General features: G+C 36.3%; 2 protein-coding genes across 15 annotated transcripts in view; one reads left to right on the top strand and one right to left on the bottom strand.

Moving 5' to 3' along the window:
• FAM13B (family with sequence similarity 13 member B) overlaps window positions 1-24,456 on the top strand; it is a 111,719-nt gene that overhangs the window by 75,349 nt on the left and 11,914 nt on the right. For 13 of the 14 annotated variants that reach the window (XM_069592125.1, XM_069592122.1, XM_069592123.1 and 10 more), the window contains one exon: window positions 831-3,201. In XM_069592125.1, the coding sequence (XP_069448226.1) occupies window positions 831-954 (124 nt within the window). In that variant the 3' untranslated portion in view covers window positions 955-3,201. Of the gene's footprint in view, window positions 1-830; window positions 3,202-3,234; window positions 3,528-24,456 lie in introns of those variants that run through there. The other variant, XR_011257316.1, reaches the window with a different exon arrangement.
• The window catches only part of PKD2L2 (polycystin 2 like 2, transient receptor potential cation channel), a 39,415-nt gene continuing 19,460 nt past the window's right edge, over window positions 4,502-24,456 (bottom strand). Inside the window, exons 6-13 of the mRNA XM_069592149.1 lie at window positions 22,548-22,718; window positions 21,878-22,059; window positions 14,190-14,310; window positions 13,070-13,171; window positions 11,669-11,733; window positions 10,983-11,037; window positions 5,038-5,150; window positions 4,502-4,598 (exon numbers count right to left, since the gene is read on the bottom strand). Of these exons, the coding sequence (XP_069448250.1) occupies window positions 4,502-4,598; window positions 5,038-5,150; window positions 10,983-11,037; window positions 11,669-11,733; window positions 13,070-13,171; window positions 14,190-14,310; window positions 21,878-22,059; window positions 22,548-22,718 (906 nt within the window). The remainder of the gene's footprint in view (window positions 4,599-5,037; window positions 5,151-10,982; window positions 11,038-11,668; window positions 11,734-13,069; window positions 13,172-14,189; window positions 14,311-21,877; window positions 22,060-22,547; window positions 22,719-24,456) is intronic.

Raw genomic sequence — 24,456 nt, 5'->3', positions numbered from 1 at the left:
AGAGAGACCACATTGGCATAACTTTTATTAGAGTGTATTGTTATAGTTATTCTGTTTTATTATTAGTTATTGTTCATTTCTTACTGTGTCTTAATTTATAAATTAAAATTTATTATAGGTATGAATGTAAAGTATATATAGGATTTGGTTTCAGGCATCCACAGGAGTCTTGGAATGTATCCCCATGAATAAGAGGAAACTACTGTATATGAGACACTTCTGTGTAGGGTGGCATATATGGTTAAAAAAAAAATCTCAAGTGCATTTTTCAAGTGCTTTCTAATTCTTTGTCTTATTGGTGAAAAAACCTTTGCTTATAATTAGTGTAGTTCAATGTTTTACCTGATTATTAAACTGAATTGCATTGGATCCCTAATATAAAGTGAGAAAGACGACTTTTTTGCTACCAGTAAGATGTTTTACATCTTAATTCACTGAAGCCAGAGTTAAGTAGTATATGAAATGACTCACTGTACTTCTCTAGAACTTAAAATACACTTACAGACCTGACAGAGTCTAGCAATGTATGTCTTATTAAAATATTTGATTATCTCCAATAACCTCCAATTACCGTTGATACTAATAATATCCATTAATGTGTCAATACATTATATCCAAACACATTAATGGATATTATCAGTATCAATGATCAGAATTTGAAGTGTTTTAGGAATATTCTGTTGGGTTGAAGGGAAATAGTCCAATAATCTTTTTTTCTTGCGGAGCAGTTTTTTATTTGAGCTTATATTGGGTAATATTCTGTCTCACATTATGACTACTTCTGGGATTTTATTTTCCAGATGATCTCAAAGTTTTATTTTCTCCCTTAGGAATGCTCAGAAAGAGGATCGTGTTCCAGTGCTTGAGGAGTACAGGGAGTACAAGAAAATTAAAGCCAAGCTTAGGCTTCTTGAAGTTCTTATCAGCAAACAAGATTCTTCAAAATCCATATAAAATATGGTCCTTGAAAACATCATAAAATCAGTTGTATTCCCTGAAGCTGTCATCGTGTGTTCTTGGCTGGTACTTAAGTTCATTCTGTCAGGCACTCAAGAGAGTTTCATTTTATACTTGCTGGTGGTGCCACTAGAGAAATGATGGGAGGGTAAGTAGACCTTATCTAGGGAGTGCGATGTTCCGTATTAACCACAGACTGTCCTCTCTACCTTTAGCAAACATCCACTTTTCTTCATTGTTTTGTACTGCAGATACATCGTGTTATTAAAAGACTAATATTTTATCTTTTCAACTTTAAGAACTTTGAAGATAGAAGCTTTTTGTTATTACCAACTTTATTATTTTGTTTCTCATTACTCAAGAAAATTGAGAGGAAAATCTTCACATTGAATTCTTCTTCGGTTGCCTTTTTCTTACAGAATGACTGAAAATTTGAAAGAAAAGCCTATAAATGTGCACATATGCAACTATGTTCTATGTTTTCTTAAAAAACCAAAATCAGCTGAAATTTCAAGTCCTACAATGGAACATATTTCTGTTAAATGCCCAAAGTGACGCTTTCTCATCCATAGTATGTTAGCAGAATTTTGCAGTTCAGTGGTCACACAGCTCCTGGATGAAGATAACAATGGCTAGACCAAAAAGTGACCTTGCTTATTAGTGTAGTGAAAATACACACCACACATCACACACAGAACTGAATTATATCACATGCTGCCTTTGGGACTTAAGTTACTCTTTGTTTCCTCACTTGCAGTTTATCAGTTGGTGATGATGTGATTTGTCTGGATTAGATCCTGCGTTTTTTCCCCCTACCCACCTCCAGATAATGTGAGAAAATAGCCATGTCAGCATGTAGGAACTGATGGTGCTCAGATTTGTGTTGTTCAATCAAATGGGCTTAAATTGGCAAAAGAATCATTATGCCTGAAGTGAATCTATTCTTAACAAGGGCTATACCACTGCATTTTTTCTTGTACCTTTGGGGGGGTGCATCTTTATTTCTTTTTCTTTGTTAATTAGCAAAATCCATAAAGAAAACATCCTCTAAAGGGATTTGCTCAGTCACATGCTATTTAAAGCACCTGGCTATGTGATTATTGTGGTATGCCCCTTGTCATACACTCTAAGCATATCTTTTTTTCTTTGGGTTTGCATGGCTTTTCTTCAGGTTCTTTCCTGATATAATTCTGCTAATTAATTTCACAGAATAGTGACTTTATTTGTGCTAACAATGTAATAGTCATTTACAGCATATTCTGATCAGGCTTGATCTACTTGTTAATTTTTTTCCTGGTGCTTTTTTGGATTGATGTGTGTCTCACTTTGTGCCCATGTTTTGCATGCAGTGACTCATGCATGGTTTTCTTAACTAGCTAATATTCATGATTTGTTTCATACAAAAACAGACTTTTGCAACATCCTTTAATAAGGTGAGGGAAGCATGAACCTCAGACTTCTGGCACTATTACATAGCACATGAAGTAGCTTGATAACAAGTAGCATTTCTAGTACTTCACATTTCACCTGTGTGTGCAATGCCTTTTTTGGGGGGAGGGAACGGTCCTTGGTAGTGAACACGTTGGGGAATAAAGCACTAAATCCAGCCCTTTTCATGTGGTTTCCTTTTGATACAGCTTGGTTATTCATAATGTACACCTAGAATCGTGAAATTGAAAATACCAGAAGATGTTATCACTTTCATTTTGAATTCATCATGCAGTGTGCATTTAGTTAATGTCTTTTAGTCTCCAGACAGGAGTATATCCAAACATCTTATTTAATGTGCACTGTGTATTGTTTTATATGAATGTTTTATTTTATATACCACATGCAAAAATGTCCATATGCACTATTTAAATGTTTTAAATAATATATTCCTTCTTTATAATGCTAAATCTATATTAGTACCATATTTTTATAAGTCATTGGCCTGACTGGTTTCATTTTAGAATTAACAGCTGCTTCATGATGTTGGTTATTCACTGTTAATGTTTGGCTGTGAGTAGAATAGATAAAAAGTAGCATAGCAGCACGCATGCTCTGTGACAGTATTGTGTGTCATAGTTCAGCAGTAAGTGGTAGAATTAGACAGTTTGTGATAATTTTACTTTGGTACAAGTAAAAACTGTATATCTATATACAAATAATATATAGATATATATGACTGTAAGTATCATTGCATTGCTGTGTCTGGCACCTCATTGTATAGACTTTTGTAATAAAAGAACTTCAGTGTTCTAAGTCTCTGTAAATGTTTTTTGTTTTTTTCACTAGATGTTAAAAAAGAAAAAATAGAAACCTCAAGTATTCCCTTGCCGTAATGTTCTTAGGCTCTGTTTGAATTATCCCAACCAGAGACCATGTGGAGAGACTGCAGAGTTACTAAACCATGTGACTGGCTATAGCTCTAAGGAGTGGTAAGACAGAGAAGAGCCATGTTGTTGATTCTCTTTGGAAATCTAGGGAGAAGGTGCAGAGAGAATAGTCTTCGTTTCTTGTTGCAGTCAGTTATCTTATTAAGAAAATTTGAAATACAGTGTTTAAGAGAAGAGCTTGGTTTGAGGAAGGTGAGTATATTGAACAGTTCCTTTATTTGAGTTTTACAGTCCAGGGACTGTTGAGCACATGTGGGAGTCTATGGTCAAATAATGTTGCTTAGGTTAAGAGAACATGTGGCTCTTCTAGGAGGGCTTATGTAACCTCTATTAGAAAAGTTTCCTTGTAGTTCCCCAAATGCCAGCCATTCACAATTTCCCAACCATCCAAACAGGGCTTTTGCAGCACCCTTATTTATACTTTCCAAACATAACTTGCATTTTTATAACCCTAAAGCCCCTGCTTTGCTCTTTTATTTTCTTTTTCAAGGATATTTTGCTTTATAAAGTAATTGAGGAAGCACCTTTGAGAAATTTCAAATGTGTTACTTTAGAAACTATCTAGATGAATTTATCATTTGGAGATGTTAGTGAAATTTCTGTAGGTGGTTGGGAAGTTTGTTCTGCACTTTGCCTTTTTCCAGGAGACTTCCAACTAGGAAGAATGGAAGTGAGATTATTTTACCTGGGGTCTTATATAATGGTTTTCTAGGATTCTAAACGTTTATTGGCCCATGAAGTTAGAACATGGTGTGTGATGAGAATACCAGCAGTTCTTATACTCTGTGTAACACTGTGAAAAGTGTCTTTACTTACTTAACCATTTACTTAGAGACCTGCCCCAAGAATACTGCCCCAAGCAGTATTATTTTATATTTTGCATTTTCATTCCTAGAATTTAATAATCTCACTATAAAAGCCTTTACCTGTACCTGTGTGTATGTATTCTGGAGGCATGTTGTAATGTGCATAGAAGGTATATTGTGTCCCATTCCTAGAAATAATCTGATGATTATCATTGACCCTGATGACAGTTTGATGGTGGCTGGTTTTATGCTTTTAAAATATACCTGAAATGGGGACAAATTTAGGAACTAACTCAGTTCAGGAATAAATTGTTAGAAATGTGCCATGATTGTATCACAGATTCTCACCTTCACTTTTTTTCAGTATTGTAGAGCTGAAACCTTCCTCATCACTCGGTTTAGTTTTAAACTGACATAGTGTAATTCTTTCTCCAGCTCCACAGCATATAAAAAGAGGCTAGAGGATAATTTAGAAGGAGATAGAGAATTAGTAACATTTTTGTACCTAAGGAGACAGTAGGTTATTAGCGTCTATTGTGAAATACTTTGAGTGGGATGATAGTATTTTAAGGTCTCAAAACATGCCTAGTATGGCCAGTTACAGATCTAATATTCTAAAGCTGTGTGGAGCACAGTATTTACTATGCATGTCAAGTATAAATGGCATTTCCTGTTATTTAGAGATGTAAGGACAAAAGCAATTGGTTTTACTCTCACCTTCCATTTAAATAAATGGAGACTTATGCTTTCTCTCTTACTTTAAAATTGGGTTAAAAAATGGGGGAAAAAATGTGGCATCTTAATAGAATAAGATTCTGGGTTCAGGAAAACTGTGGGATGTCCCCAGTCCTCATATCATGATATTCCATAGTACCCTGGTTAGAACAAATGCTTACTCTCGGAATTCTTGTTGAGTGACAGTCTGGTAGTCATCTTGAATTTCTGTCGAATAATACTTTTTCTCAAGCCTCTCTTTCCATTTTTTCATCTGCTCTGCACTTTGAATCTCCTGTAAAGTTAGAGGAAAAGTGTATCTGCAACTTTTATATTTTTCTCTATTTCAGGCCTATGGCACATAAGCATCACAGGGTTGAGAATCTTAAACTTTACTCTCCAGGGCTGTGATTTTTGAGCCGCTCTGGCTTTTTGCCCTGCCTGGTTTGAGGTTTATGCATAAGCAGAGTCACGAAGAGAACTTGGTGTTAAAACTGTTTAGCAGGGTTAGGGGTTTTTAAAATTATGAATATTATTGGCTTATTCCCATTTCACTTCCTGGTGAAATATAAATCCTTCAAGAAACCCATCTCAACCATCACTTTTCTATGAAGCTTTCCTTGACATTCATAGATAAATAATACATTTCCTCATGGAGCAGCAACTAGGTGGGGGCATTTGCACAAGCTCCTAGGTTCTAGTCACTCCACCTCTTCCCTGTAGGTGGTAACTGCTTCTTAAAATTGTTTGTGGATTAATTTGGCATTCTGCAGTGGTTCTTGCTGTCCTTTCATGCTCAGAAATGAATTCTGTGATGTAACCCCCCTATTTGAACTACCTAACATATTTCTGTTTTTCGGACTGGACCCTAACTGATGCTTGGTAACCGAGAAGGTCCAAAGAAACAGACCCTTGTAGATAGTGTAACCTCCACCAAGGGACACAGTTGACTTGAGCTTTAGATCACCACCTGGCTATTTGGGATTCCTCAGGCTACTGAATGAGCAGGCAAAGAAGTGACTGAGGTGACTCATCCCAGTTACCAAGGAGAAATTGGTGTTGCTACAAAATGGGCTCGGAGAGGGCTATGTTTGGAAGCCAGGGAATTCTTTGAGCAGTGCCTCTTAATAATTCCATGTCTAAAAATAAACTCGTTTAGTTTACACATTGAGTTCTTAAGGAATTGTGATCCAAGTTGAAAAGATCTTAATGTCATCCAGAGATGGCCACAGTTACTCTTGGTACTTTGGTTCTCCCCTTCTGGGGGAAAAATAAGAGTGCTTTCATTTGTATATAGGATAGTTCCATCTTATTAGATGGAAACTAGAAATATTGTCATTTTATGGAAGTTCAAGTGTGTACTAAATTGCTGAAGGGGTGAATTGGGCTGACCATTTATTTAATATCTCTCAACTGAAAATTTGCCCTCTTATACTCTTACATATGCTCTTTTATACGCTTTGATGCTGGGTCTCATGCTTTGCAAACCTCATTCGCCAGACTCTCTTGCTTCCAGATTTATTAGGTTCTGCCTTATTGGATGATGGCAAGGAGAAGGTTCTGGTTTTCTTTCTATCAGCATTGCTTCTGCAAGTGATAGTTATCTCCAGCAGTGTTTGGCTCCAGGCTGCGATGGTCCAGCTTCTTTTGGCTTCCCCAGAAGCAGATTCATCACACTCCCTAAGAACTATCAGGAGCAGCAGAGGTGGGATGGAGGTGACCCCAGAGGTCTGAGCAACAGCTCCAGGCCCCTTCTTAAGTGTCTTAGGTTCTGATAAACCCACTTTTTGTAACCTTAGCCCTGGGAGTGGTAGTATCCTCCTACAGTTGTTATTTGTGAGTTGCTTCAGTGTTTTTACTGTTTCTCTCTTCCAATACCTGTGAAACCAATTCTCTGTAATTTTCTCTGTTTGAAATACATAGTATCATTTTCCATTTTCCTGACTAGGTCCTCACTCATACATGTATGAGTGTAGTATGACATGTAGTATGTCATTTGGTCAGCTGTATTTTTGTTTTTAAGGAATGTTTTCAGTTTTTCCTTACCTTGGTTTGAAATGTTTAAAAATTAATCCCTGGGCATTTTCTATTTTGTTGCTATTATAGATTCTCCTATTACAATATTTAATGAACTGATTGATGTTTGCATGTATGACATGATGACTGTATTTATGTAAATTATTTTTTCCTACTACTTAATGTTTTTGTCATAATTTTTCATTTCATTGTATACCTGAAAAAGAGAATCATATCTCAAATAGAGGTAGTTTTTACTTTTTCCTTTTCAACTCTTGTATTCCTTGTGTAATTGTCCTGCTTAATTCTTTTGACTGATCCTTTTAATACATCTTTGTCTTGTCCTTGACATGTCCAGTGTTTCCCTGTTAGGTAAGGTGCTAGCTTTGGGGTGAGGTAAATTTGTTTTTATCATGTCAAGTAAGAGTCCGTTGATTCCTGTTTTGTTTTCCCCCTCAAAATCGAATCTTATACCTAGCATCTATGGAAAATAATAATGTAATTTTCCTGTTTTGATTTATAAATAGAATGAATTATGTTAATTAGTTGATTATATAGTTTAAAATCATCTTTACATTCTTAGAATAAACCCTATCTGAGTCATGTTGTATTCTGTTGGATTCTGTTTGCTAATACTTTATCTAGGATTTTTGCTTTATGATATATGTAATATTTTCTTTTTCTGTTTTGGTTTTTGAAGAATACAACCTTTACCAGTTCTTAGAATCACTATATAGTTGCTTTATAAAAATAATTTAGAAGTTTTCAGTTTTCTCTTCGCTCTGGAACAATTCAAATAGCTTGAAATTATTTATTCCTTAAAAATTTGGTAAAATTCCCTTGTGAAACCATCTGGGCCTGAATTTCTTTAGAAGTAGTTCTTTGATGACGTTATTTCTTCCATAGAATGGATTTAAAAGTCTCTTTTGGGCTCAGTTTTGATAAATATTATTTTCAATTTATTGAGGTTTTCTCTATGGCCCCAAAGTATCTATTTTCATGAGTGGATTTTTGAAAAACCAGGTATATCTTTTGAGAGTACGCAGGTTAATACATAACTGTACAATCGCTTTATTCATTACAGACATATTTTTTAATGCTTTCATTTTTTTTTTCTTGATCTATTCTCTGCTTTTAGTGCATTCTTAAGTGTTTTCCATTTTCTTAAGTCTAGTAGTCTTTATGGAAGTTGATGCCATATTATTTGGTGCATAGATAATCATGACTATTAAAGTTGATCTTAGCCTTATAAAGTGCCCCTTGTCTCATTTAGAACTCTTGGTTTAGAATTCTACCTTGACTTATATTAAGTTATATCTGCTGATAATTTTGCTTGCCTTTTTACCTTGGCTCATGCTTTTATACTTAACTTTTCTAAGTCACTTTGTTTTAGGTATATATTTTAGGCTATAACATAGAATCAAGTGTTGCTCTGTGATTCAATCTGAAAACATTTTCTTTTAAAGTAAATTAAGCTTATTTGTCTTTACTGATATATCAGATATATCTGGTCACAGTTATATTGTTTTAAGGTATATTTAAAGTCTTACCATGTGATATATCTTCAGGTTTGGTACTGCTTCCTTTTAGGAATGTATGTATTTTTGTTTTTGTGGTCATGTTTCTTTTCATACATCCTAGGTCATCCCTTTCTTGTTTTGGTTCCCTCCACAAGAACCAAAGAAGTTCAACAAAAATTGAGTTGTAATTTCTTCCTCTTCATTTCTTTCCTCTCTACTTCCCAGGCATATTTAATCCTATTACCATATTTTGTTGTATCTAAGAGATGGAGTCTATCGTAAAACCTGTTACACCATTCTATGTGCTATTTAGAAAAAATATTGCTACCAGCTAAAATATGGCACATTATCAATTATAAGGTACATCTTAATTTCAGAGATATTAAAATATGGAAAAATGTTTCATTATCAATTATAAGGTACATCTTAATTTCAGAGATATGAAAATATGGAAAAATGTTTTAAAATTAATAAAACAATATCATATTTACTACTGTACTCTTAAATATGTAAAGCTTCTTCTTTTTGGTTATTAACTCTAAATGATAATTCTTCAGTGTTTTAGCTATTACATATGAAATAAGTAGTCAGCTTTTTCTATGTTGTATCTTCTCCCTTCCTTTTCTAAAATATCTCAAACATCTCTTCTTTGGCTGAAGATGATCCTCGCATAGAATCCTCAGGAATACAGTGGTATTCCCCAAGTTTTTACATTTCAAAACTGTTTGAGCCTTTCTACTTGAAGCACAGCTTTGCTGGATATAAAAAACCTTGGCTTACATTTTCTTTCCTACCATATATTGTAGGTGTTTTGTTGATTTATGGTGCTGAATGATGTGCTAATCTAATTTTCTTAGATTTCTAAATAAATCTAAGTTTTACTTGGGCAAGTCTTATGTTCATTTTAGGTAATTTCTCCCAGGTACACAGTAGATGTCTTTTAAAAGTTTATATTGTCTTTTATTTCCAAAATGGCTTATTGAATTATAGTTTTGTTTTTTAAAAGAATATCAAACTTACAGAAAAGTTGTGAGAACAGCACAAATACTTTTTATCCTTTGAAGTATTTAACATTGCCAACACGAATGCCTTATTGTCTCTGAATACTTCAGTGTGTATTTTCCTCATATAAGGACATTCTCCTTTATACGCACAGTATAATCATCAGAATCAGAAAATTAATAGTGATGGATTATTACCATCTAAATCACCAGTTCCCCATTCAAATTCACCAGTTGTTCCGATGATGCCCTTTAGAGTAAAAGGATCCAGTCCATGATTATGCATTGTATTTACCTATTTTTTAGTCTCAGTCTGGTGTAGATCCTCGGCTTTGCCTTGACTTTCATGACCTTGACACTTCTGAAGAATATAGGCCAGTGTTCTGTAGAAATGTCCCTCAGTTTCTTCTGTGTAGTGTTTTGTCATGTTATGCATCTTAAAATTTTGCAGAAGAGATTGTGTTTTCTCTCAGTGTTGCGTCAGGTGGCATGTGCTTTTAGTTTAGTTCTGGTACTGTTAATGGTACTGATTCCAGACTTCTCTACCCTAATGTTATTCCTTTTCTTTTGGTAGTAAGTATTTTGTGGAGAGGTATGGAAATGGATTGTTCTTCCTCAGACTTTTATTCATGTAAATATTTAGATCAGTGTGGACTCATGGAATCCTCTTTTATTCATTACAGTACTTAAGTAGTCCCAGACTTGGCCAGTGGGAGCCCCATTCATGTTGACTTTTTGTGTCCTTTTATGAAATCTCCATCATTCTGTGTGGAGGATATAGTATAAAGCACCTGTACTTTCCAGTTGTGGAATTAACTGTATTTCCAAGGAGCACTGGTTCCTTTTAGAAGAGCATGGTATTTGGAAACCCAAGGTCTCGACACTTGCGTCATTGCTACTAGGATGTCACTCCAGCTTTCTCAATGTACAGAACTAGAAGATACTTTGAAACACAGACACTGCTGCAATTCTAATCCAACACAACATTCATTTTAACCTTCAACCTTTTCGTTTATGCAATTCCATTATCTGCTAATGAGAACCCTCATTCGAGCAGTATACATACCTGTTTGTTTATTCTAATCTCTCAATCTTGCTGTTCTGTTTCTCAGTATGTTGGAGAGTGGGAAGCATCCAGAAGTAGAGCAGTGTTCTATTTTTTCACTTGGATGGTAGTGGTATGTGAAGATTGGCTTAATAATTATTTAGTAAACATACATATGTTTAGTCATCTGTTGAATATGTATGTTACAACTTTGAAATACAGGAAAAATCATTGAAGTGATTCATCACATTAATGATTCCAAGAGAATGATTAATCATCTCAATAGAATATACTCACTAAACTCTGTGTGCTAATCCCATAGTGAAGGGGACAGCTATAGGATGAGGGCATCTGGCAAAGAGCACCGATAGGGAGAAGGAATATCTGGAATCCAAACAATTTGTCCTAAATAAAAAAAGGATCTAGATCCTGGGGAAAATCTGGAGGTAGCAACTCCTGCTCTGAAGAAAGCAAATCATTCAGTTCTTCATAAGAACTTTTTCTAATAAAGCTATCACTCCTTTATGAGAAAATTAAAATCTTACTTTTTCATCAAAACCTTCTCTTCTGGCTTTTTCAGCCAAATCTTTGTTTTCCGTACTGAGAATATGAAATAAAAAACAGAGGCATATGATAGTAAAAAGCAAAATGACAGTATAAAATACTACCAGATCTATTAAGGTCATGAATTGCATTTCTGTTCTTTCTGATAACATGAATTATTTAGACAGTGTTGTCATTAATAAGTTCTCTAGAGTATCATATCTCTAGCTGTAAAAACATGTTTATATTATGTCCCACTTCCAGAGATCTGTATTTGGGAAGCATTTTGACACCAAAATGATGCAATAAATGTAAGTATATTAAATATTTTGTGTAAAAATTTCTTTACTTCAGTAGCTAAAAACATGTATTAATGTGCATGTACTAAAATAATTTCTTACCTTTTTAAGGGGAACATTACTTTCCTATTAAAGCTGTTAAATCCTGTTACTATCTGTTAACGCTTTCTCTGAGTGGCATGGCATGCCTTATATTAATTTTAAATTAGTTTAGAGTTTCATGACACTCAGAACTTATGAGGTGCCACTGGGTGTCTTGACAACTTATTTAGAATCAGCATATCGAATCGAATGGTGGTGGTTGTATAATCAAAACCTTACTCTCACTGTAAGTTTCTAATATAGAGCTTTAAAATGGTAAGTTAAAAATTGAAGAAAAGTCATCTTACCGTTTCTTGTCTTCATCTGTTCCAGGTTTTTTTAGTTTGAGTTTTTCGAGAGCATTGTTGTAACTCTGGGCATAATTTAAAATAGTTTAAAAGTTCATAAGAAATATATTCTGTAGTTTTAATTTTTGACTAAGGTAAAGGAAGGAGGGAATGCTTGCCTTTAGGGGCTTGCTGCCCTAAGAAATGCAGAGGCAAATACTATGGTTATCCTTCTTTCACCTTGTCACTACTTAGAGTTTCTGCCGCTGGTGAAAAAGTTGGCGTCACACTTGAATTTTGGGGAAAATCTTTAAAAACACTATTGTTTATTGCATTGATGATATTAATACTTTAATGCACATAACCAACATCATAATCAAGAGATAAAAGATGATAACCCCACAGTGAAGCTCACTGAAATGAAGTGAAGTGAAGTGGAAGTTGCTCAGTCATGTTTGACTCTTTGCCATCCCATGGACTATAGTCCATGGAATTCTCTAGGCCAGAATACTGGAGTGGGTAGCCTTTCCCTTCTCCAGGGGATGTTCCCAACCCAGGGATTGAACCCAGGTCTCCTGCATTGCAGGTGATTCTTTACCAGCTGAGCCTCATGGGAATCTCATTGGGGAACATATTAATAGATTACTTTCACAGATAAGTTCTTGGACAGAGTTCTTAAGTGCCCCTTAACCCCACAGCTAATAGGACTTTTTCTATGTGAAATGCTGTGGTTAGAGCTGAGGATGTGCAGAGATAAACAGAATGGTACACACATGACTCTGCTACAATTCATAATACATGTTGAGAGGACAAGGAAGATTCCTCTCTGACAGGGAGAATAGAGTGTCAGTGAGAGAGCAGAGGGAATATTCCTGCAGAGTCGGGGAATGACATGAGCAGAGGCCCAGAGGACACAATGAGAGCAAGCATGTGCTCAGAATATTAGCTGGTGCATGCAGCGCTGTAAATGGAAGCACAGAAAGTAAAAGTTGTATACTTAAATGATAATGAATAAAGATCCATTGACACTTGGAGACTAGAGAAGGCCCTTGAATGTTCGAATAAAGAATTTGGACTTAATTTTGACAAGCCCAGGGCAACTTTGAAGAATTTTGAGCAGAGAAGTGATATGATCCAAACTGGGCTGGCAAGGAAAGAGGCTAGAACAGATAAGATATTACCATACAGAAAATAGCACTTTGCATTGAGTGCTCAATAGCTTTTTGATATACTGAACTCTGAAATACTTTTTGGTCACATTTTTAAAACCAGAGAACATTTCTCCTGGTAGTGAAACAGTACAAATATGAATAACGCTAGACCAAAGCAAAAACCTAGAACCCCTCCCTGCACTACCACTTGGGGTATAAACCCAACTAGATTGGCCTCAGAATTCTGAGTAGGAGAATTTGACATACGTACCTTTTTAATCATTTTACCAAGTTGAAAATCTGGCCCTCTGCCTATTGAATAGTCTGCTTTCACTTCAGAATAGGTATCATTAATTATTGCCAAGAACATGTTCTGAGGAGAAGTAGTCAAAAGAAGTATTTAGTTTAAAATAATGGCTTTGACAAGTGCTAGGATTTGTAAAATTAGATTTAAATTTTAAAAGTAACACGTGCTCAGTAAGAGAGAGATGGCTATGCAGACTATATATTAAAAAAATGTAGTGGAATGGGAAATATTTAGTGTGTGGATATGGGCAAGTATGTTTATGGTAAATGGGAAAAGCAGAATGTAAAATAGTGCATATAAACTGGTTAATATATAGAAATTTATTAATGTTAGATATCAGAAGAAAACTTAGAATAATATGTGTTCATAGGGGTTTTTTTTTTCCTTTAAAATTCTGTAGAGTTGTTTAAATGCATAATTTTACTAGGGCTCTTAAAACTACCAGTGTCCAGATTAACACAAACAGAATTGTGGAGAGAGTGTTCTTAATCTCAAGCCCACCTCTCCACATTTCACTGTGGCCCAGATCTGTTGCTTTGAGGACTCCTGCCTACCATCAGGGTATAACTGCTGTGCATGACCAAAAAAAAGTTTTCATGGAGGACAGTAGCACTGCTTTGAGTAGAAAAGCAAGTTCCTTGATTAGGAAGGCCAAATATGTTTGTCCCGAGCACATGTGAGAGACTCATGAATTCTGGCGGCTCATAAAAACGACAGGTGTGAGCTTTCAGCCCTAAGGGCCAAAAGCTGTTGTGATGGGCAGAATATAAATGACCTGATTCATACTTACTGGTGTGAAATATCCCAGGCTGGAGAGACCTGGGGCATTCAAGTTATATGTGTAAAAGATTTAGCAACTCTTGGCACACAGTAAACACTCAGATGGTAACTATTATGGTCACATCCTCCATTGGACAACTTAGAATCACTTAGACTTGCTGGATTACTAGAAATCTACACTGTTCTTAATAAATGTAAGTGTTCTGACAGCTAAGCAGTGATACTGTAATTTCTTCTAAATTAGTAATTATATTTTCTATTTTTCTATAAGCAAAAAAAAGGGAGTATATTCGATCTTTCTTACCAGCAGGACAAAGAACACGAAAAAGATGAAAGTGATGAAGTAAATGGGTCCCAAGATACGATTGGCTTGCTGAATGCCAGCAAAATTAAAATCTCCAAGAACGATACGAAATTGCGTGAATCTTTTATGGGGATAAAGAAAAGCATTAGAAAATATTATATCTCTTCATACATACATGACAACTAATGGTTACTAATGTGTCTAGGAAAAATAGCTAACTGCATATGGTATGTGCTTTCTGGCTTTAGTTTTGTTAGCATACAACCAGATGTAGAAAATTCCCCTGAAGGCAAGACTTACTAGCTGAACAGATAGTTTAGGAAATGATGGGCTTCAATTTATTTAACCAATGTGAACCCAGTGTTCACCTCCAAGTTTTGAACCTTGAGATTCCTGCTCACCAGCTTGTCTTGACAGTTATCTCCTTAGCTGTTCCTGTGCCCTTATAAAACTTAGGATACTTTGACCTTTCCAAAAAGTGACTTTCATCTTGGAAATAGACTCAAGAACGCTACAACTTCTTTTATCAATGATATGCTTAATTTCTGCTTCTCCTCTACTGAAGTATAAGGATGCCAACAATTTATCACTTGTCAAGTTTCAAGCAAGTGCTGATAATGATCATCAAACATGAACCTGAGATTTGTTTTGTTTTCTCCAATAAATATAAAAACTTGGCTTTGATGTGAAATAGCATTGAAAATATTATAAAGCTTCATTAATTTTATAGATGGAAAAATTAAGAAATTAAGGCTTCAAATGAACATAGTGGTAGGAGAGGTAGAATTAGGATCTCATAATCTGAAGTCTTATTTTCTCATTGATTTGCAGTGGTATTGTCAGACATACCAGAGAAAATTAGAAAAATGTATATATGAATATATTCATATATATATTTTAAGGGGAAACCTGGAAAGGAGTTTTTACTAGTATGTAGACACTTGACTATCGTTTTTTCAGTAGTCATGTACAGATGCGAGAGTTGGACCATAAAGAAGGCCAAAGGATTGATGCTTTCCAATTGTGGTGCTGGAGAAGACTCTAGACAGTCCCTTGGACTGCAAGGAGATCAAACCAGTCAATCCTAAAGGAAATCAACCCTGAATATTCATTGGAAGGACTGAAGTTGAAGCTCCAATACTTTGGCCACCTAATGCGAAGAACCAGCTCATTACAAAAGACCCTGATGCTGGGAAAGATTGAAGGGAGGAAGAGAAGGGACGACAGAGGATGAGATATTTGGATTGCATCACTGACTCAGTGAACATGAGTTTGAGTAAACTCCAAGAGACAGTGAAAGACAGGGAAGCTTGGAGTGCTATAGTCCATGGGGTTCCAAAGAGTTGGACAAAACTTAGTGACTGAACAACAGACACTTTGCATGGTTTTTTCAGTCAAAGGACTGACTGAAAAAGAATGTTTCTTGTTTTTTGAGCCAGTCACATGAAGGGAACCATAGCACCGTGTACAATAAAGGAAGAAAATGTATTCAAAGAAATGAGCTATTTGGAGTGCTAGGACTCAAGAGTTTTCTGGAATTTCATCCTTGGTACCTGATACCTGACTAAATCATATGTAAAGTATTTATCTAGTTTCTAATACTGGATTGAAATGCTTTTTACATACAACAGAGAAATGCTGAATTAGGAGACCAAAGTTTCTCAGCAAATCAAACATTTCTCTCTGGCATAGGAGAATATGAGATTTTGTTTAAGTGTTTTTAATATGATTTTTTTTTATGTTTAGGTTGTATTTAAGAAACGATAAGTATCTGATACTTTTGCAAATACGTCACTTTTTACACTATCCTGTTCTCTAAAGATATTTTCTGACTTGTGTTTTATTTCTCTAAATATATTACTATTACTATATTTGAAGTCTTTGAGTCTGTTTCTGTTGTCCGTTGTATCTGTTAGTTCTTACGATTTTTTCCTCCTTTTATACGAGGTTATCTGTGACCATGAGCAGAAAATTATACTTGAAGGACTTGGGATGAAGATACTGTTCTCCAGAGAGATTTGTATATGTGTCTGCAGGTGTATATGGACATTCGAGCTTGGGGCTATCTTAAACCAAGTTCAAGACAATGAGGTTCCCTGGATACCTAGGTGATTAAACCCTGACTTCAAGTCACTGAGGGATTTATTTTTAACTTAAGGCTGTAGCACTTCAGATCCCTGCTTTATGTGTGGCAAGGTTATCAGACACTGCTCTTCTCCCCCTACCCCACTTTCCAACACACACACAAAGGCTCTGGGTTTCTCTTCTGTTTCCTCCTTGAGAAGTAACTAGGAACACAATTTCTTAACTGTTTCCTCTGGATCAGCAAAAATGCCTTCACAGTGGAGATTTTGGGGAAGATGGAGTAAAGGAGCACTAGGAATCTGTCTCACCACTTTAACAGTCACTGGCACAATCTGATGTAACATTTGAAATGAACTCTAAAGTCTGCTGAAGGCTTGCAACATCTAGGAAAGGACTGGACAATTTGGGTGAATTTAAACTTTCAGTTTGACAGCAGCTACCCATCTCCTGGGCTTCCCACGTGACTCAGTGGTAGAGAATCCATCTCCCAATGCAGGAGACTCTGGTTTGATTCCTGAGTTGGGAAGATAACCCTGGGGGAGGAATTGGCAACCCACTCCATCATTCTTGCCAGAAAAATTCCATGGACAGAGGAGCCTGATGTATAGCCATGGACTGTAGTCCATGGGATCGTAAAGAGTTGGACGTGACTGAGTGACTGAGTGAGCATCTGTGTGCGTGCACATGCACTTCCAATCCCTCAGCCCATGGCAGGTGGCCCTGCATGTATTCCTGGAGCAGCTTGTGCATGGCTTGTGGGAGCCAGGGTGGGCAAGAAGGATTGGGTTGTCCAAACATCAGGGGTCTGTGTTCTGATTGCTGCTGCTGATGACGAGGCAGGTATCTCACTACATTGGTTTCAAGTCCCTCTCTCTCTGGCCGAAGCAATGTCCTTGGGATTGGGAGGCCCAATGCCCTTTCCTTCTTCATTTTTTTCTTTCTTCCCTTTGGGAAATAGACATTAAAGACTAGGATACTGAAAAAACAAATAAACAAAAAAACCCTGCATATGTGGAGGAAATTAGAAAATCACCATGCATGCCCAAGGAATGGCACAGGTTCAGAAAAGACCTGAGAAGACCTTTAAATTTACACCTCAGGCTGATCCTCAGCATGGAGACAGTCAATAATAAAAAAAAACAGCAGAAAACAGCAGGCCCTGGGGAGGGAAAATTAGCTGACTTCCACAATTATCACACTGTTACACTTAAATGTCTCAGTTCAGTTCAGTTCAGTCTTTCAGTCATGTTCGTCTCTTTGTGACCCCATGAATTGCAGCACACCAGGCCTCCCTGTCCATCACCAACTCTCAGAGTTCACTCAAACTCCTGTCCATCGAGTCGGTGATGCCATCCAGCCATCTCATCCTCTGTCGTCCCCTTCTTCTTCTGCCCCCAATCCCTCCCAGCATCAGGGTCTTTTCCAATGAGTCAACTCTTTGCATGAGGTGGCCAAAGTATTGGAGTTTCAGCTTCAGTATCAGTCCTTCCAATGAACACCCATGACCAATCTTCAGAATGGACTGGTTGGATCTCCTTGCAGTCCAAGGGACTCTCAAGAGTCTTCTCCAGTGCCACAGTTCAAAAGCATCAATTCTTCGGCACTCAGCTTTCTTCACAGTCCAACTCTCACATACATGACCACTGCAAAAACCATAGCCTTGACTAGACGGACCTTTGTTGGCAAAGTAGTATCTGCTTTTTAATATGCTATCTAGGTTGGTCATAATTTTCCTTCCAAGGAGTAAGCATCTTTTACTTTCATGGCTGCAGTCACCATCTGCAGTGATTTTGGAGCCCCCCAAAATAAAGTCTGACACTGTTTTCACTGTTTCCCTATTGGCCATGAAGTGATGGGACCAGATGCCATGATCTTAGTTTTCTGAATCTTGAGCTTTAAGCCAACTTTTTCTCTCTCCTCTTTAACTTTCCTCACGAGGCTCTTTAGTTCCTCTTCATTTTCTCCCATAAGGATGGTGTCATCTGCATATCTGAGAGTATTGGTATTTCTCCCGGCAATCCTGATTCCAGCTTGTGCTTCTTCCAGCCCAGCGTTTCTTATGATGTACTCTGTGTATAAGATAAATAAGCAGAGTGACAATATACAGCCTCGACATACTCCTTTTCCTATTTGGAACCAATCTGTTGTTCCATGTCCAGTTCTAACTGTGGCTTCCTGATCTGCATATAGGTTTCTCAAGAGGCAGGTCAGGTGGTCTGGTATTCCCATCTCTCAGAATTTTCCACAGTTTCTTGTGATCCACACAGTGAAAGGCTTTGGCATAGTCAATAAAGCAGAAATAGATGTTTTTCTGGAACTCTCTTGCTTTTTTAATGATCCGGTGGATGTTGGCAATTTGATCTCTGGTTGCTCTGCCTTTTCTAAAGCCAGCTTGATCACCAGGAAGTTCATGGTTCACATACTGCTGAATCCTGGCTTGGAGAATTTTGAGCATTACTTTACTAGTGTGTGAGATGAGTGCAATTGTGCGGTAGTTTGAGCATTCTTTGGCATTGCCTTTCTTTGGGATTGGAATGAAAACTGATCTTTTCCAGTCCTGTGGCCACTGCTGAATTTTCCAAATTTGCTGGCATATTGAGTGCAGCACTTTCACAGCATCCTCTTTCAGGATTTGAAATATGGAAAATCCAACTGGAAATCCATCACCTCCACTAGCTTTGTTCGTAGTGATGCTTTGTAAGGCCCACTTGACTTCACATTCCAGGATGTCTGGCTCTAGGTGAGTGATCTCACCATCGTGATTATCTAGTTTTCAACAAAAAATGACAAGGCATACAAAGAAATGGGAATATGACCTATTCAAAGGGAAAAAGCGAATCAACAAAAACTACCCCTGAGTAAGACCACATGGTAGATCTCCTAGACCTAACCATTTTAAAGATTCTCAAAGAACTAAAAGAAGTTGGAGAAAATCAAGAAAAGTAAGTATGAACAAAATGGAAATCTCAGGAAAAAACCTCAAACCAAAAAGAAATTCTAGAGGTGCAAAGTACAATAACTGAAATGAAAATTCATTAGACGGATTCAAAGGTAGATTTGCAGGCAGAAAAAAAAATTAGTGAATTTGAAGATAGGGCCATTGAAATTACTGAGTCTGAGGAACAGAAAGAGAAGAGTTTACAGAAAAAGTGAGCAGAGCCTTAAGCGACTTACGAGACATCATCAAGTGGACCAACATATGCATAGGCATATGAAAAGATGCTCAGTATTGCTAATCAGTAGAGAAATCCAAATGCAAAACAATGAGATACCATACCTCACACCCATTAGGATGGCTACCATCAAAACAAAATTTTTGATAAAAGACTGGAGAAATTGAAACATCTATAAACTGTTAGAAGAAATGTAAAATGCAGTGTGCACTGTGGACAACAGTATAGCAGTACCTCAGAAAATTCAAAATAGAATTACCATATGATCCAACAATTCTACTTCTGGGTATATACCCAAAAGAATTCGAAGTAGGATCTCAAAGCAATTTGTGCACCTTGTTCTCACTGTAGCATTCAGAAAAATGGAAACATGGAAGCAGCTCAAGTGTCATTGACAGATTAATGGAAAGCAAAATGTAATGTGTATGTGTGTAACACACAGTGGAATATTATTCAGCCTTAAAAAGGAAGGAAATCCTGACACATCCTGCAACATTGTTGATGATATTATGCTAAGTGGAATAAATTAGTCAGAAATGGACAAATACTGTATGATTCTATGAGAATGACCTCAAGTAATCAAAATCAGAGACAAAAAGTACAATGATGGTTGCAGGGGCTGGAGTAGGGGGAGAAATGGAGAATTCCTGTTTAATGAATATGAGAGTTTCAGTTTTGCAAGATAGATTTCTGGAGGTGAATGATGGTGATGATTGAGCAATACGAATGTACCTCACTCTTAGAAATGGTTTTAAAAGTGGTTAAGATGTTAAATTTTATAACATTTTAAAATCTTTATCAGCTTTAAAAAAGCCTTCAGGGAAGAATAGCTTTGGATGCTAGAGCTACTTCTCTGGGTTCTTGCTTTCTAATTTTGGACACTCATAAGTTGTGAAGAGATTGATTTGAATAGCCTTGCACATCATTACCAGGAGCAGAAGTTCCCTCAATCCATTCTGAACTTTTCTGTCTGCTTAATTTGTGTCTTAAACTTTCTTTCCTCCCATTATCCGAGGTAAGACACATTTTCAAGGTTCTGTAGATTATTACATTCATATTTAATGTCCAGTATTAATTAGTTTTACTACTACACTTAAGATCCTAGGAAGGGACCAAGAAGTTGTTGAAACTGCAAACATTGACTCAGGGTAAACTAATTAGACTTCTCATTTGTAGTTGGAAGGGACCTCTGGGAGTGATTTAGTTCAGCCCACTCATTTACAGATAAATTAAGATCTAGAAAAATTAAATAGCTAGTGGCAGAGGTAGAAAGTAGAATTCTATTCTCTTGTTTAGTAAAGGATTATTTCAGAAAAAATGTTATTAAATTTCAAACAGTGGTACTTCATTTGTTTACATGCAGATAATGAGATTTTTCCGATTAAGTCAGTTCAGTCACTCAGTCATGTCTGACTCTTTGTGATCCCATGGAATGCACTAAAATTTACCCCCAGTTGAGTCAAAGGACCATGGACAGTTTGAGGAATTCTGAACTGAAGAAAGGAGTACAGTTTTTCTCAGAGCCATATGTTACCATGGACTACAAATTTCCAAGAGTGATGGAAAATTTCCTAAACTTTCTTAAATATGAAACTGTTTCCCCCAGACAATCTTAGTCTAGATTATACAGAACACATTTTTGAGACCTGATATTTTAGACCAGCAGACCCCAAAGTATTTGGCACCAGGGACCAGTTTCGTGCAAGAGAATTCTTCCACGGACTGCAGAAGCAGGGATGGCTTCAAGATGATTTAAGCACATTGCATTTATTGTGCACTTTGTTTCTGTTATTAATTACATCAGCTCCACCTCAGATCAGAGGTTGGGGACCCCTGTTTTAGACAATCATATATATATTATATATATATATATAATTATTTTTATACAGATAACTTGTTTTACGTACTCAAAAATGGAAGTCAATTTATTAAAATTACTGACTTCTAAAGAAGAGCCTGAATACTTTTCTAGGCATTCTACATAATAATAAGTTAGTTATCTGCTAATTGCTTTATGTATATAAAGCTATTTTTAAAATTCAGCTTTGCCAGATCAGCAAAGGACAATCAAGTCAATATCAGTGAAAGGATTCTAAGGATGCCCTCGAAAGAAAACACTTCTTTTGCCCAGAGAATAGATACTATGGAGAAATGGAGCCAATATTTTTTAACTTTAATAAAAATTTCACTTCTAGAGTAGTAAAAAATTATTTTTCTAACTTGACCTAGTAACATGTGAAGAGTGGATAACACCATCAATTTGGATCTTTCAATGCCTAACTGCACTTTGAATATAACAGATATTTAGCCATCAGTGAGAATATCAAACCATTTTAAAATTTATTAAAGCTTATGTTGCTACTTATAGGTATTTTCATGATTTTTAGTTATAAACTGGAAAAAATAATTACATTTATACTAAGAGCTTACATGGCATTTTGAAAAGTGGAAAAGTCGTCAACCTGTGATCCAAAAACAAGAAATCCTAACTGAGCATAAGCAAAGAATATTATAAAAAACATGATAGCAAATCCTATTATGTCTTTGATACATCGTGACAAGGTTGATGACAGCTGAGACATTGTCTTATTAAAGCTTATGAATTTGAATATCTGAAAAAGAACAAAATTAATTGAAATAGAATACTAAAAATTATACTTAGAGTAGGTTAATTTCAGAAGTAATCTGCTTCAAATTAAAAAAAATGCTTAATGATAGTTAAGGATGTTTGAGGATTTGCTGGCAATCATCACAAAGCCAAACTACTTTAAAAATTATAGTTAAGAGTATCTTTTTGTTTTTTTTTTTTCATAACTTTGTAGTTTGAGTTCTTATCTAATGTAATAAAGTGAAGTCTTTCAGTCATGTCCAACTCTTTGCAACCCCACGGACTAGCTGCCAGGCTCCTCCATCCATGGGATTTTCCAGGAAAGAATACTGGAGTGGGTTGCCATTTCCTTCTCCAGGGGATCTTCCCAAGCCAGGGATTGAACCCAGGTCTCCCACACTGCAGGCATACTCTTTACCATCTGAGCCACCAGGGAAGGTCGTTATGTAATAAAACATATCTAATCTGTTATATCTGATAAAATACAAATACCTTTATCCATGCAAAGAAGATGGTTATGGCAATTATGTTATTGTAATAAATGTGCCAGTATGCAAGAAAATAGAAGTCTGAATATTTTTCAGTATTTCTTAACAGTTGTCCAAGCATGTGATAAATTTTCATATTAGAGTATAAGCTGAAGAAAACAGTCAAAAAACATAACTAAATGGGAAAATAAGAAGAGTTAGATATAATTTCTACCTCTAAATGTGTAGCCTATAAGCAAATACATGAAAAACTTCATCAGAAGTTCAACCAAAAGGAAGGGATAAGACATAGGATTTTATATAAAGTAAGCCTCAATTTATAGAACTTTAAGGTAGCATAATTATCATAAAAGTAACAAAATATTGGCTATATATATTGGCAAATCTACATGCTTTTTTGTTTCTTTGAGGCATAAAACACAAATATATAAAATGACTATATAATTCTGACTAGGCTATAAGAGTTTTTGCTCCATTTAACTACATGTTACCTAAGAGTTTAATATTTTTCACTCTTAAGAAATTTTTTTACAGTTCCAAAAAAATAACCCCCTTTAGGACTCTTTAACAACTAGTTTTTAAAAATTAAGTTTTTATTGAAGGATAATTGCTTTACAGACTTTTGTTGTTTTCTGTCAAACCTCAAAAAGAATCAGCCATAGGTATACATATCAGTTCAGTTCAGTCCCTCAGTTGTGTCCGACTCTTTGCGACCCCATGGACTGCAGCACGCCAGGCCTCCCTGCCCATTACCAACTCCTGGAGTTTACTCAAACTAATGTACATCGAGTCAGTGATGCCATCCAACAATCTCATCCTCTGTTGTCCCCTTCTCCTTCCGCCTTCAGTCTTTCCTAGCATCAGGGTCTTTTCAAATGAGTCAGTTCTTCGCTTCAGGTGGTCAAAGTATTGGAGCTTCAGCTTCAGGATCAGTCCTTCCAATGAATATTCAGGACTGATTTCCTTTAGGATGGACTGGTTGGATCTCCTTGCAGTCCAAGGGACTCTCAAGAGTCTTCTCCAGCACCACAGTTCAAAAGCAACAATTCTTTGGTGCTCAGCTTTCTCTACAGTCCAACTCTCACATTCATACATGACTACTGGAAAAACTATAGCTCTGACTAGATGGACTTTTGTTGGCAAAGTAATGTCTACTTTTTAATATGCTGTCTAGGTCATAACTTTTCTTCCAAGGAGCAAGCGTCTTTTAATTTCATGGCTGCAGTCACCATCTGCAGTGATTTTGGAGCCCCCCCAAAATAAAGTCACTCACTCTTTCCATTGCTTCCCCATTTATTTGCCATGAAGTGATGGGACCAGATGCCGTGATCTTAGTTTTTTGAATGTTGAGTTTTATGCCAACTTTTTCACTTTCCTCTTTGATCAAGAGGCTCTTTAGTTCTTCGCTTTCTGCAATAAGTGTGATATCATCTGCATATCTGAGGTTATTGACATTTTTCCCAGCTATCTTGATTCCAGCTTGTGCTTCATCCAGCCCAGCATTTTTCATGATGTACTCTGCATATAAGTTAAATAAACATGGTGACAGTATACAGCCTTGATGTACTCCTTTCCTGATTTTGAACCAGTCTGTTGTTTCATGTCCAGTTCTAACTGTTGCTTCTTGACCTGCATATAGATTTCTCAGGAGGCAGGTCAGGTGGTCTGATATTCCCATCTCTTGAAGAATTTCTCACAGTTTGTTGTGATCCATACAGTCAAAGGCTTTGACGCAGTCAATAAAGCAGAAGTAAATGTTTTTCAGGAACTCTTGCTTTTTCAATGATCCAACAGATGTTGGCAGTTTGATCTCTGTTTCCTCTGCCTTTTCTAAAACCAGCTTGAAAATCAGGAAGTTCACGGTTCACGTATTGCTGAAGCCTGGCTTGGAGAATTTTGAGCATTACTTTACT

This window comes from Ovis canadensis, chromosome 5 (assembly GCF_042477335.2).
Source record: "Ovis canadensis isolate MfBH-ARS-UI-01 breed Bighorn chromosome 5, ARS-UI_OviCan_v2, whole genome shotgun sequence".
In the NCBI taxonomy this organism is placed as follows: Eukaryota; Metazoa; Chordata; class Mammalia; order Artiodactyla; family Bovidae; genus Ovis; species Ovis canadensis.
Note: the sequence above shows the minus strand (reverse complement) of the source record. Positions and strands in the feature narration are given on the sequence as shown.